The 14,949-nt window shown below is 42.9% G+C and overlaps 1 protein-coding gene across 2 annotated transcripts in view; it reads left to right on the top strand.

Moving 5' to 3' along the window:
- Klf3 (KLF transcription factor 3) overlaps window positions 1–14,949 on the top strand; it is a 32,581-nt gene that overhangs the window by 3,952 nt on the left and 13,680 nt on the right. The window contains exons 1-2 of one of the 2 annotated variants that reach the window (XM_074042458.1): window positions 4,568–5,302; window positions 9,728–9,823. In XM_074042458.1, coding sequence (XP_073898559.1) covers window positions 9,767–9,823 — 57 coding nt within the window. In that variant the 5' untranslated portion in view covers window positions 4,568–5,302; window positions 9,728–9,766. Of the gene's footprint in view, window positions 1–4,567; window positions 5,303–9,727; window positions 9,824–14,949 lie in introns of those variants that run through there. The other variant, XM_020161881.2, reaches the window with a different exon arrangement.

Below are 14,949 nucleotides of genomic sequence, written 5' to 3'. Positions count from 1 at the left end.
GAATATCACATCCCACCATATTCTTGCCTGATACATAAAAGCAAAGCATAAAATTATGATGTTTAAAAAAAAAAAAGTTACTGGGAACACTAATAACCTTTGAAAAACGATGGGGATCTTAGAAAATCCCAGTAAGATTTTTTTTCCTTTCTTCCTTGGGAGAAGCAACTTGTAGTATTAAGTTGACTATAGAACAAGAGGCCCTTCAACTGAAATTCATAAGAAAAACAAATTGAAGCAGGTTTTTTATTTTAGTCCCAAAATTGTTAACAGTCCAAGTAAGTTTGGTAAACAGAATCTTGATGTGACTTTCCCCAAGTAATTCTTTTCTCTTTGGTGGAGAGAGGGAGGTGGTTAATTGGATTGATTAGGATTTAATATATTCTATTAAAAAATTCTACAAGCTTTTATATGCTCTGTTTAATAGTTGAGGAAAATTATACTGATGTTACTACAGTTACAAAAGTAGGATAATTGTTTCATCTCTTGACCATGTAAATCATCCTAATTTTATTTCATTGTCTCCATTTCTCTTTAGATACTTGCCTTTCTTCATATTTCCAATACACACTCTTTCTATAAAATGGGAGCTTTCATAGGAAGCATTTCTTCCTCTGTTTTTACACCCAGTTGTATTTAAGGAAAAAAAAAATAAAGCAACCTATCCTTTAAATAGTAGGAATTACCTTGTAATTGGGCTTTCTGAAGTGCCTCATTTATCATTGGTTCTAGCCATATTTTATTAAAAAAAAATAAATCCCTAGAGTCTTAAAACAATTGATACTTGTTTGGCTAATAGGTAAGTTCTAGTGGCGATGCCTCAGAGTGAGTTAGAAGAGGATTGTGATGGTTTTAGCGTCTCATTTTCAAGGCTGATCTGTCCCTTTCTTAGGCCCAGACCCTGCTTCTCATCTTAAGTAGTCACGTGGAGCTCAGAGACAGGAAACCAGACAGTGTCTGTCCTGATAAGAGAGAGCATTGTCTAAAGAGGTAGCCCGGCTCCCCCACCCCAAACTCTCTTTCCTTGAAATTTAGCAGTAATAAAAAGAGACACAGTGCTATAGACAGTTTCTGAACCAGAGCTGGAAGTGTTTTCTCCCAAAGCAAAAACAAAAACCAAAAAAAGTACATACACCTTTTAACTTGCCCTGGTGCTAGCTCTGGAATGCAACCATCTTCAGTGGGACATTTAAAAAATTATCTGTAAGTTTTGTTTCCCTTGGTCAGTGTATTTGTAGTGAAGTTCTTTCTTTAGCAAAACTGGTTCCTGGAGGTTTTTGAAACTCCTTCCATTGTGTTGGTGGACTGAATACATTATCATTTCCCCAGCTAATTATTAAGGAGAGCTGGAGACAGAATGCAGCAAGTTACATGGCTGTCCAGCCCAGGCATTCTCTATAACCCCCGGGCCTACCTTGTGCCCTGATCTCCAGGAACAGGGTGTCCCTGAGGCCACCCCACCACCACCACCACCACCACCAGGGGAGCTTTCTAAAGAGCCTAGTTTAGTCTGGGACGTACTCCAGGGGGTTGCCAATCTCTGAAGGTTTGGGGATCCTGCCAGGGATGGTCTGGAGCTGGTCTCAACCCAGATCAGTGGAGCTGGTTAACTGTAGACAGGAAAGATGGAGTGCAGATTGAGGTCAAGGCGTTCTACGCTGCAGAACAACCTGGGAATCAAGAATGGTGTTTCTCCTTTGGCCTGTGGGCCATTCTTTCAAAGAGTTGCTGTATTTGAGGCAAATCACTGCCATCCACTCCTTTATTTCTTCTTGCACCTTACACCCTGGAAACTTCCCAAACTACTTCTATTAGTAATGTGAAGTTTCTGTTCTGCTTAGTTCTTCCAAGCCACCCAATGTTTTCATGTTTACTTTGCTTTTTTAGAAGATGGCTTTCCAGGCTCGCTCCTCTGGCCTCTGGACCAGTTTTCCATGTGGCACACCTGATACACAGTCATCTCAAGGCTTTTGTCCCTCATTTTATCCTAGCATGTGAGAAGTGTCGTTCAACATCCATTCATTTATTCATGTCACAAGTATTTATTGAGAACCTACTCATTAGAGCTAATCTCAAATTACGTGCAATCATTATTCTGAGGTATGGCACAGGATGGAGTAGGTCTGCAGTGATCTAACCTGAAAAGGCATTTTGAAATCTTAATTGTCTCTTGGAACCTCCCCATGGCACTGCCTAGCATAGACCAGTGTGCACACCACTCCCTTTGCCTTTGTGCCTGAGAGTGACCCCAGGATGAGGTGATTTCACCTAACAGCGGGTCGCACTGCACAAGAAGCAGAATAGAAACTGTGCTGGTCTCGGGCAGGCCCACTTCTGTTCCCGGCTGCAGCTCCATGCAACTCTGCACATTTAGGAGAGTCATTTCACCTCTGTTCCTCCATTTCCTCATTTCTAAAACGGGGATGAGGACCTGACCCTTCCACCTTTGTACAGTTATTATAAGGATTTCCGTATTTACTTGGGTAAAGCTGCCAATTTTTCTCAGCAGTTTTATGGACCAATTGCAGGTGCATTGACGAGGAAGAATAATAGCCTAATTCGGAGCCTTCCAAATGTGTCTTTGATCTTGGGTCCAAGCATGTTGGAAAAAGAGGAGGTGGTGAGGGCAGTTGGGAGGGGTTGAAAATCACTTCCAGTGGCTACTGTAGGACTGTCCCCACAGTCCCCAGGAACCAAATTTAGCAGAAATCAAGGTCCCACTCTTACTATTTGGTGTAATATTGTCCTTGATTTGGGGAAGCGGTAGAGTGAAGTGCCAAAGCCACCAGCCCTAAGGTTCCATGACAACCTTGAGTTCAAATCCTGGCTCTCCAGCTTAGCAGCTGTGTGATCTTGGTAGGTTAGGTGTTTCAGTAATGGGACCCTTGTGGCATCCAGTGACCCAGTCCAGAACAGTGCCTAGAGATTGGCCAGTAGGAAAGTGTGACACCACTTCGCCCCTTGCTTTTCTTCTATGGTATTTTCAAAGCCCAGTGTTCTCCTAACACATACCCTTAGCCTTCAATCACCTCTTCCTCCTCCCCCTCTTTCCCTTTCTTTTTTTTCTATTAGTATTTTTTCTGGTGTTGGGGATCAAGCCCAGAGCCTTGTACTAGGGAAGCACTCCACCATTGACCGGTACCCCTGTCCTACCCCCTTCCATTTTACATTTTAAAACAGGCCTTGATCCCAAGCTTGTTTAGAGGACCTTGATGATGGATAATAACTCTTGGAGGATGATACTGATAAGGACTCTGAGGACCAGGGCAAGCAAGGTTAAGGGTGCAGCTTTTGTTAGGAAGTTTTGTTCACTGGGTTTCCTGGGGGGCTGGGTGTTCCCTCACTCCATTATTTAAGGGACATTTGCAGTGTGTCCAGAGGGAGATTTCTGGGTTTGTATTTTTTGTTTAGGGCTAGGTCTCTTAGCTCCTTGGACCTGACATAAAGACTCTTCTTTGGGGAGCAGGAACTTGGCCCCCTCAGGTAGGGGTGAGGCACCTGGCTGTTCTCCAGGTGCTTCCACTTCTGGTGGAGGTGGGAACACATCTTTGAGGAAATAAAAGGCCCAGTGTTCTAGGTAAGCAGAGGTGGCCAGGGATCTACCAGGGAGCAATCAGCTGGCTGCCTGGGGTGGGGAGGGCCTGGAGCTGGTCTTTGAAGAATTAGGGGGATTTAGATAAGCCGGAAGGGGAGGGGGGCATTCCACGCTGGTTGCCCAGCATCGTCCCAAAATGAACAAAAGCATTGGGTGGGGAGGGGCAGGCCAGGCTGCTTGCACGAGGGGCACTGGTTGGAGCTGGTTAGAAAGGGGGTGGCAAGCAGTGGCACCTGAACCCATCTTGCAAGCCCTGGTGATTCCTTAGAGGATGGTGTGAGCTTGGGAGGGAGGGAGGAAAGGAGAAAAGGGCTGAAAGAGTCAGGATCCTTGCAGGCCCAAGGGCCTAGAGGTGGGGAGATCAGTGCAGGGAAAACTCCCAAGGACACAGGCAGAGGCCCGAGGGTCTGCCCCTGTGACAGGGGTAGAAATGGAAAGAAAAGGGGCTAGGAAGGTTCACAGATGACCTTAGGTTTCCATGGTGAAAGATCAGAAAATAAGGCAAATAGGAGGTGGGGAGGGGCAGTCTCTTAAAGGCAGGAGCTCTGGGGAGGAGGAGGAGGAGGAGGAGGAAGAGGAGGGCTTGGGTTAGGGCCATGTGGAACAGCAGTGGTTCCAAAGACTTTTCTGCTTCTCCTTGTTTACTTTTGAAGGGAGAAGGCAGTGTTAGCAGTGCACGGTTTGCCTCCAAAAGGCCCAGTGGCTTTGAGGGATAAACTTTAATGGAGACTCCTCAGGAGCAGAGGAAAAGAGGGACTTCCTACCACGCTGACAATTCTTTCTGGTTATTTTTAAGGTTCCAGCCATCCTTGTTCAGGCCGGAATTTCCAGGAACTGGCTGCTGCCAGGAGCCAGTCAGTCCCGCCCAGCCTCCCACTGCCTGCAGGGTGGGGCCCCATGGGTGGAGGCCCTGCAGGGTGGGGTGGGGTGGGTCTCCAGTGATAGGGAGGGCACCCCATGAGAGGCCTTGTGGCCTCACGCAGCCCTTCTGGATTTGATTATATAACGCCTCACAGGAGAACTGAGGGCTTAGGCCAGGCCTTGTGAGCTTTGTAAACGGCAGCATTAGACATTGTGAGTATTTTCAATTAATCTTGGTTGCTTGCCTTTAAAACTAAGACACAAAAATGTCAGAGAGCAGAGAGGAAGAAAACAAGCATGTAACCCTAGTAGGGGAAATGATTCGAGTTTGCTAATATTTCTTTAAGAGGGGCGTGGAAGACTGCTAGCCAGGTGCCCTTGAACTTAAGAGTTGACCAAAAGGGCACTATAGGTTTGGGTTTCCCCATCCCTGCTCTGAAAATGTGGAGGGATTTTGCTTGGTTGTTACCTTTGCACCTGTCCTTATTTACATGCAAAATCAATTGCTTCACTTGGTCTTTCCGAAGTACAGGGTGTGGGCAGAATCTTATCTGAAGCCGTGTCCTGTTTGGACAAGTTGGACTGGCCCTGGCAGCTCTCCATGGGGTGGAGCAGATGGGTGGAGGCAGGAAAGTAAAATTGGGTGGCTCGCTCTCTCTCGCAGAGAGAGGAGAGGGCGGGTTGTTTGCTCACTGGATCATTACATTTCTGAAACGAAATAACTAACTTCTCTCCTATTTACTAAATACATTGATGCACAATAATATCATTTGTGAGGGGCAAAGATTTGGAAATATTCCGTGGAATTTTTTTTTTTCCCTTTCAAACCAACAATAGAAGACCGAGGTAGGTGAAAATCCTCCGGTGGTGTGACAGTGGGGGGATGTCCTTCCAGGTAGGAGCCAGCAGTTAGCTCTCCTTGAGGAGCCCCCAACTTAAAACTGTTTACTCACATGTGTGGCCTGCCCCTTGTGTTTTTGGCCAGGACAACTGCCACTAAATGATACTCAAGCCATAGGAACTTTCGAAATTTGAGGAAAGAATTGAAGACAGAAGTCTCTCAGGAAAAGGAAGTTTAGTTACAGGGACGTGGCATGTCTGTGCCTGTGCCTGGCCCTTCTCCTGACTGAAAAACACACAGACACACACACACACCCCAAAGATCCTACAGGGAGTAAAGGGTGGGGAAAGTTAACTTGCTCTCTCTTTTAAAAATCCAAACACTTGGGAGAGAAGAAGGTACTTGCAGGCTTGTTCTCTGTACACCTGGCCAAGGTCAGCCAGGAAACAAAGGTTTGCTTTGAGGGAAGCCGGTAATTAGGGGCGAGGGTCAGGCTGGGATGGGGGAAGATAATGCAGAACCCTTTGAGGATCGGAGGAAAGAAAGAAGGACTTGGAATGGGAACTAAAAAGGGAGATGAGAAGAGAGAATGTCTCAGGCATGCCTTGCTCTAGCCTCAAGAAAGGAGGGGAGAACACTTTGCTTGATACTCTCTCTCTCTCTCCCTTCAACGCCCTCCACCAGCAGCTCATTTGTCCCCTCCCTCAGGAAGCAGTTGTCCTGTGAGCCTCACAGACAGCTGAATGCAGAACCCTGTCACTTCTGGAAGTCATGTAAATGATTCTTAAAGGTTTTAATGTATAATCATACTGTTTTTGCATTTTGACAGAAATCTGACCCTTCCGAAGTCAGAAGTAAAAGAGGGGGAGAGTTGTGAGGGGCGTCCATTTTGTTATTGGAGGCAAATTCAGTTTCATGGGCCCTTCCCAGCAAAATAACATAGCTGCTCCAGTTGTGGAAAGTTGTTTTGGCAGTGATAATATTCTTATATTTTTGTTCCTTGGCACCTCAGGAACTTAGAAGTGTTTTTTGTTGTTGTTGTTTTGCGGTGCTGGAGTTTGAACTCAGGGCCTCACACTTACTAGGCAGGCACTGTACCACTTGAGCCCCTCCACCAGCCTTCTCTCTCTCTTTTAAATGCTGTTTTGTTATCCTGGGATGTCTAGTTGAACTTTACAATGCATTTCTGCTAAGCTAAATAGAACTAAGATGTAAATATGTTTATGATTGGAAAATAGTAAGAAAAACCAGAGGCACACTGAGGCCTCCTCCTCTCTGGGATGCCCACAGAAAGTGATTAACAGAATTCCTCAGCCAGGTTAAAACCCACTAGGTTTAAAAACCCTGAGGTTGGGCTAGTGGAATGGCTCAAGTGGCAAAGAGCGCCTGCTTAGCAAGAGTGTGGCCCTGAGTTCAAACTCCAGTGCCGCCAAAAAAAAGAAAAAAACCTGAAGTTGGCTCTAGGCTCTAATACCTGTTTTAGTGCGCCACCTACTGATTCTACTGAAGATTGCTTCCTGTCGTGACTAGATTTTCCAAGGCATCTGTGGTTTCTTGAGCATTCTTTTAAAATGATAGTCATGTCCCCAGAGCATGGAGCTGCCCAGTAGTAATGGAGGCCATCAGGTTTAGGGGCCCTTATTCTTCCAGTACTTAAGTTACTTTTCAGCTCATGAAAGGCACTTTGGACATCGCAGTTACTTTTTTGATTTTGGAACCTATGAACAAATACCAAACCAATGATAAAAAAAGCAAAAGTCTGATTTATGTTAATGTGTTTGATTCTCTTGCTAAATTTGGTTCCTTTCTACCTTTGTTTCCCTCTCATAAAAAAGGGCTGGTGAAGTGATTCAAGGTATAGGCCTTGAGTTCAAACCCAGTACCACCAAAAAAATAAAATAAATTAAAGGAGACTAGTAATTGAACTGATAAAAGATAACATGTTAATGCGTGATTCATTTCTAAATAGATTCACAAGTCATTGCCTTGGTCATTAGACAAAGTCATTAAAAGCTGTATGAGCTAAAAGGTAGAGTTAGGATTTGAACTCAAAAGAACTTCAATTTATTCTGTGCTGCAATTACTGGTAGTCGACACTGGTAATCCTTTTATGGAGACACTGCCTGGCTCAGAAGCTATTGGAACAGTAGCTAGGATGTAGACTGCTGCTAACTTGTAAGCTGAATTTGAGTTTTATTTAAAGGTGAGAGGATTGACCTTTAAGTATAGGTATGTTAGCAAAAAGGCTAATACCAGATATTGCTCCAGAATTTGAAACCAACAAATCTCAATTTGTGTGGATAATATATACCATATATCCAAAATCATGTGTATATCTGTTAATCTAAACAATTTAGAGGGCCAAAGTTTTTTTATCTTATTGATCATCCTAAAACCTTGTAGTAGGTAAGGCAGGTGTGGTCTGCATTGTCCCTGTGAACATTGTTTCATACAGCTCATGAGGTTATGGTCTGCTCAAGTCTCAAGACCAGGGCTCTTTCCTTATAAATCTGAAACGTGTAAGTGCTTTTATCTAGAAGGAGTTGCCTCAAGATAACTATCTAGTGGCCTAGATGAATCTGTGAGAGTAAACTCAGTTTAAAAGGCTGAGGGGTGTTGGTGGGAGACTGCGTGAGCCAGGGCTGCGCAGTTACCTGACTTTCTGGATGCAAGCAGATCTTACCTTTTTTGTTCATGGTCTGATATGGGGCATGGCCCTCGGTGCAGCTGCTAGGCTGGGACTGGTTAATAATAGATTGCAAGACACAAAAGGGTTTTCATCCTTCATTATGAAATCATCCATTTTTCACTGGCTGTTGGTTTGTTCTTTCTGGGATATGTATTTGCACGTTATCACAAGACTCAAAATGGGGGAAGCAGAAGGGCCACATGGTGTCACTTCGATGGTAGTGTGTGGAGATAGCTTAGCATAACCCATAGGGCACATGCTCACCGCAGGCTTGCTCTGATGGAGCCATGGGGTTGGGGGGTTGGTACTGAAAAAATACAGCAGGTAATTCAGAACCACCAACTTCTGCAGCTTTTTCAAGTAGAATTCAATCTAGAGCTTGGCCACCCAAGCAAGGTAATCCTTTCCTCGGGCCAAAGCACTAAGCACTTAAACCAAATTTGGCTAGTAAGTACCTGAACCAGGTTTCAGAAGATCTGTGGAGCAGGTGGGCAGTGATCCTGTAACCAGTGAAGTGAAGTGTTCAACGTTGTGCAGATTGGATATTTTGTCTGTAGGGGAACAGTTGGCTTGATATAGATTAGTGTTAGCAGTGGACTAGTATAGAAAAAAAAAATTATGTGATAAAAGGCTGAACAACAGAAGAGAGGACAGAGCAGGATCAAGGTACACATTTCCTTTATATGAGGGTAATTTCCTAATGAGTAGAAACAAGCAATATACTTCATTTGTAAAAAGTGCTTAGAAAACAATAAGCTGGTAGGGGGTCCTCAAGACCCAAATAAGCATTTCTCAAACATGTAAATGGCAAAGAAAGGTGAAAAGAATTTTCAAGATCAATGAAATCAATATATAATAAAAAGTGGTTTGTCATTTTGAGACCAACAGAATGTTTTGAAAGAGCTGAGAGTCTAGCTCAGTGGTAGAGCACTTGCCTCACATACACAAGGCCCTGGGGGCTTGATTCCCAGCAGCACCTCTGCGAAACAAAAAAAGTTTGGGAGATGTATATACTTCTCATCCAAAAACTTCTCCAAAAAATGTATCCGAAAAAATTAAAAAAGGATATTCAGGGGTATACAAACAAGTACAAAGAGGATCATTGCTGTTTCTAATAGTGAAAATTTAGAAGCAACCTAAGTATCCAGTGAATGAAAAGAGACACATTAAAGCAGTCTGCTCAGACAGTGGTATGATGGATTTGATGGTGTGCAACCAAACTTACTAAAAAAGAAGCACTTTCACAATAAATTATTGGATGAAATAGGGACAAAGTAATGTATAATGCCATGGACCCACTTCAAAAGGGGAAATGATAAACAGAGATACTAATGATGGTTGATTCTAGGTTTGCTTTCTGCTTATCTCCCCCCAACAACTCCCACCCCCTTTTTCTGTGATGAAATAAGAAAGAAAGGCAAGGGGTTCAACAATCACGTGAGGTGAACTCAGTTGCAAAGCTATCCCAAGCAAGCTCTCAGGCCAGAGGGGGCGTTCCAGAGATGTCAGGGTTTATGTGTTTAAGTTAGAAAAGCCAGTTGGCTTCTGTCTGGTCCTGACTGTGGCATCTGTATTTAATTATATAAAATGGCATCTTTCGTAGGTAAGGAACAATTCCAGCCATTCTGGGGTCAGGGTAGAAGGAGTGGAAAGGAGAGGAAAGAAGAATGATATTTTACTTTGTTAGTTTAAATCTCAAGTGACCTTAGGATTTAGACAGACACCTTGTTTTGTTTTCTAGGCCAAACACCAGAGCACCCTAGAAGGTTTAACGAAAAGAATGCTCATGTTTGACCCAGTCCCTGTCAAGCAAGAGGCCATGGACCCTGTCTCGGTGGTAAGTTTTCCAAAGTTGAACACCTCTCCTTGTTTATTCAATCGATGATGACATTATTGTGTGTTGTGTCATTCCCTAAAGTTACTCATTACTTGTCAGGCATTTGACAGGCAAAGCAGTGTTGCTCAAAGCCCCTGCTAATAAGTGAGTTGCATACCCATCTGGGAACTATGTGTCCCTCAATAAATGGGATCCATGCCCTAAGCTCCCCAAATATGTCAGCCTAGATCTTAGGTCATAGGCAAATCTGGCCATGACAGAAATAAGTTCACAAAAACTCCTCAATCCTTTTGTATGTAAAACTACATTAAGAATAAAGAGATCTGCTTAAAAACCGTTGACAACAGCCATGTGAGGCCGTGACTGTATGAGTGAGAAGAAGCCAGGGAAAGAGAACTTGGCAGTGAGGACAGTCTCATTTCACTTGGAAGAGAGTGGTGGGTGGGAACCTTGTTCATTGTCCTTTTCAACACCTTGGTGTTAAGCTTAGTCCCTCATGTGAGCTAGCCACAAGGTGCTGTTGGGCCACCAGGAAACTGGTAATTAGTCTAGGTGTTTATGAAGGTACAACACAAGTGCATGGAAATGAAACATGAGTGACAAAGAAGTGTCCAGCTTCAAAGCAGGAACGGTTTAGATTTGAGAGGATCTGGTTTAGTGAATACTGATTAACGAGGCAACGCTCCCACTCTGTCTTGCTCTTTTCTTCCACGGGATTGGAAAATATTCACAAGGGGAAAAACTTGGCCTGAGCTGTGTATCTGAAGGCTGGTAATGACACACTTGCAAAATTAGATCATCCTTATGTATTGGCTGTGGAAGTTTCTGCCAGAAATGTTTCTACAAAACACAGAGGTCACTCCAAGGCCCTTGGATCTGAGTTGCCATGAATATTACTAAACCAGTGAAGTATTTACCATTGTCTGTAATGAAGAGTTAAGTCTTTAAGAAAATACATTTACATTCCACCATGCTAACTGCATAACTGCATATCTGCATATGGCAATAGCTGACCATGAAGAATTTTATTAATCAAAAAACTAAATTTCCTTCTGATGTTACTCCATGCTGCCATTCTTCAACCCTTTTCTCTCCAACTATTGCATGATCACCTTGGAGAAAAATTAAGGTAAAAAATTTCCCCCCTAATTATAGCCTTGAAATGCAAATAAGTTTTTAGTACTGGAAGTTATAATTAATTTTATAAATGACACAGAGCCATCAATGATGCATTTTACTCTCAGTCCACTTCCAGTGCTTTTAACCAAGCATGAAACTATGGCTCAACAGCATGAAGACCCCCATTACTAAACTGGTATGAAGTAATTAAATCCAAGGAAATGCACTGAACAGGAAGAAAAGGGAAAGAAAATGAATTGGAAGTGAGTGTTAAACTTGTAATGTAGTTGTAAACTGCATTCACTCATAAAGTGAAAATGATCTCTTTCTTCTTCATGTGCTAATTGTCACACTTAATTAGTTAACTTTTGGTGAAATTAACATCAGTCCTTAGGAGAGGTTTTTTTTTTTGTACTGGGGTTTGAACTCAAGGCCTTATGCTTGGTAGACAGGTGCTCTGTCAACTTTAGCCACTCCACCAGCCCTGTTTTGTGTTGGTATTTTCAGGTAGAGTCTTGAACTATTTGCTAAGGCTGGTTTCGAACCATGACCCTCCTGATCTCTGCCTCCTGAGTAACTAGGATTACAGGCACCCAGCTGGAAAGGAGTTTCTCTTAATTCACTGAAAGCTCCGTTAACTGAAACATTTGAAGAATGGGACTTATAATTGTTTTACTTTAAAAAGATTAAGAGCTTTGGTTTCCATTCTTAACTCTTCAGATTTCGTCTTCCTTATCTCCCTAGGCAGAGTATATTGAATCTAATTCATTCAGTCTTTGACTATTGAACTGTGTATTATAAATATCAAGAAAGGGGTTGGGGATTTACCTCAGTGGAAGAGCGCTTGCCTGGCAACTGCAAGGCCCTGAGTTTGGTCCCCAGCACCGAAAAAAAAATAAAATAAAATAAAATAAGTAATAATAAACATCAAGACAACCTAGTGTTAGCAGACTTGTTCTGTCTGAGCCTGGGGTCTTTGTCTTGCAATTTGGAAGAATGAAAATCACTGACAAGTGAGTGAAAGAGCAGAGGTTTATTAAGCATAGAGGAAAAAGAGAAGAAAAGCCCCCTGTAGGAGGGGTCTCAGAAAGGCTGAGCCAGAGAACTGTCATGGTCTAAGGTTTTTATCCATTTTCTCCAGGTCATTGCTCAATCTCTATGCTAATTAGGTATGTAAAAAGCAGCATTTTGGTTGGCTGTGCCTGCAACATTCTGATTGGTTGTGCCCTAGTCCTCCAGGTGTCCTCATTCTGCTTTTAATTCATTCCACCCTTTCAGGTCACAGGGAGGTCATAATGGAAGTTTCCAGTTTTCCTAGCAATACTGTCTAATTTCAACTAACTGCCTAGCCTACTTGCTCAATAAGATTCTTTTTAAAGATTTTTCTTCTTTTTTTTTTTTTTTGCAGTACTAGCATTTGAACTCAAAGCCTTGACTTGCTAGCTAGGCGCCCTACCACTTGAGGCAGGCCCTCAGCCCTTTTTGCTTTCATTTACTTTTCAAATAGGGTGTCAAGCTTTTGCCCCAGGCTTGGCCTGGGACCCTCCTACCTCCCACATAGCTGGGATTACAGACAGGTGCCACATGCCTAGACTTGTAAGATATTTTTAAAATCATATACACAATTAAAAATATTTTATGGCAACTCCCCCCACTCCCTTTTTAAAAGGAGAGACCTTTTAAAAAGAAGAAACCTTACTTGGCCAGAGAAAATGAGGAAATGTTGTTTTACTTACTAAAATATAAGCTTTCATAGCGTTCTCTGTTCAGCTTGTGCTTTGAGGCTTTGAATGTCCCAGTTAAAATCTGCAAGAATGAGAGACAATTACATGAAATGCACACAGCAAAAAATTGTGTTCACAATTTCTAAAAAGGTTAATAATTAAAGGATTTGATTCAGAAAGTTAGGAAGAAAACAAATTGTAAAAAGAAAAAATGGATTAAAAAAAAATTTCTGTAGGAAGATAACTTTTGAAAAAAGCATGCTCCTTTTTTCTTCGTCTTTTAGTGAATCCAGTCATCTACGTACTGCTTACAGTCTGAGAGGTACATAACACCAGTACTGTGCCCTGGAAATGCCTAACGGAAGGCTTCTGTGATTTCTGTGGGCAGTTGGAAAGAGAGCCGTCCACTTTGTTTGCATGGAAGGGCGGGATGTTTGCTGTGCTCAGAGCCCTGCCCTTGGTCTGAGGATTCCTCTCTCACAGTCCCACAGGCTCTCTCTTGTCCTGTTACTGAATAGGTGGAGACTTCCTGTTTCAGTCACCCCACCCACTTTTGCTGCCTTGTAATGGAAAACTCAAGTTTTTACTAAGAAAATAAGATGGATGGAAATAGTTAATTATGTACTTAGAGTACATAATGTATTTTTCTACACCTACCCTGGTACCTTAAAATTCTTACTTTAGTATAAGGTGATAGATAGTCCTACCCTTTGGAAATTATCCAAGTCCTCTGCCTTTTTCCCCCATCGTTTTTTCAAGATTAGAAGAGATATTATCCTTAGGTCACATTGAAGATCTGCTGAGATGTGTTCACTCAGTCACTCATCAAGCGTTTATTGAACATCTTTGGCCCTCACCTCACATTTCAGTGAGAAGCAGCACAGTGAAGGTTTGGGTGTTTTGTTTGTTTGTTTTTTGGGTGGGACCGGGATTTATTTTTTATTTTTTGGTGGCACTGGGGTTTGAACTTATGGCCTTACACTTTTTACCACTTGAGCCACTCCACCAGCCCCACATTGCAGATTTGGACATTCACATCCATCTTACAACAGAAGGAAAGAACTTTCCTTAATAACCCGCCATTTTGGAAAGTAGACCCACTGTCTCCCCTAGAGGGGGTAAGGGGAAGACCCTTGTAGTGTCTTGTCTTTGGGCTGCTCTGTCCAGAACATAGAGCATGGGATGTCCATCCATGGCCAGGACGAGTTTTCAGCTTCACCAACTCTACTTGCCTCTGATTTGGATTTGGGGCCAGTAGGGCTCCTCTGTTTGCCTTGCTTTGTTAGAAGTCGGGAATGGTCTGGAACTGAGGGCAGGTGACTTGCGGGGTTTGCCTGCCCGAGGCACACCCAGTCTGTACTTACTCTGTGCAGAGCTGATGGTTGCCAGGTGTGCTCCACACAAATAATTCAGCTAAATGTGCATTAGAGAAGGTTCTAGAATTTGCCAATGAGCTGGTTGGAAGAGCCACATTTTTCATCCTTTTGTGAGGCAGTTGGATGGAAATAGTTAATTATGTACTCAGACTTGGGTGTCTGTCCAAATGTATTTTTCTACACCTACCCTGGTACCTTAAAATAAACATGCACCCGATACGCTGAAGGTTTGGGGGTGGTCATGTGAGAGCAGTCACACTGCGTGTAATGTGTATAAAACTTAGCTTTATGTGAGTCTCTCTTTTTTTTGCAAATCTCAGGTTCTAAATTCCTACTCGTGCCACAGATAGGAAAATCCAGCAATGAAAGTATGTCCTCATTTGCTTCTTCTGTAGCTGCCAATAACTATTGGCCTTAAAATCTAGGTTATAGGGAGGTCTTGGAAGAACGGGCCTGAAAATAAGGGAGAAGCTGCGTCTCGGTGAATAAGTAGTGCTGCCTCCCTCGGTCCCTGGAGAATTACATAAAGCCTGTTAGACCTTAGACCTAGGGGACTCTTTCTCTTCCCTGTAGTTTATTGCTTCCTAAAACCCCCATTGTGCATAATTTTAATGACCTTGTGCTTTCAATAATGCCTATTCTAATATTCAAACTTAAATACATTTAATGCTTGATGTCAGTGTCGCTGAATATTTTGGATCTCTCACTGTGTGTTGTATTATGTTCCTGGTGCTGAAGAAAGGTAGGAGTCATCTTTTCTGCAACTAATCCTCAATACATAGCTCACAGCTGGTGTTAAACACTGATGTATCTTGTACTTCCTAATTTTATTTCCTTTGTGTCTTTGTCTCTATGCAGTATTGGTAGTTAGAATGCTTCCTCTACCCCCATCTATTCGTTTTACTCC

Source organism: Castor canadensis, chromosome 9 (assembly GCF_047511655.1).
Source record: "Castor canadensis chromosome 9, mCasCan1.hap1v2, whole genome shotgun sequence".
NCBI classification, from domain to species: Eukaryota; Metazoa; Chordata; class Mammalia; order Rodentia; family Castoridae; genus Castor; species Castor canadensis.
The sequence above is the reverse complement of the archived record's forward strand: the minus strand, read 5'-3'. Positions and strand labels throughout refer to the sequence as shown.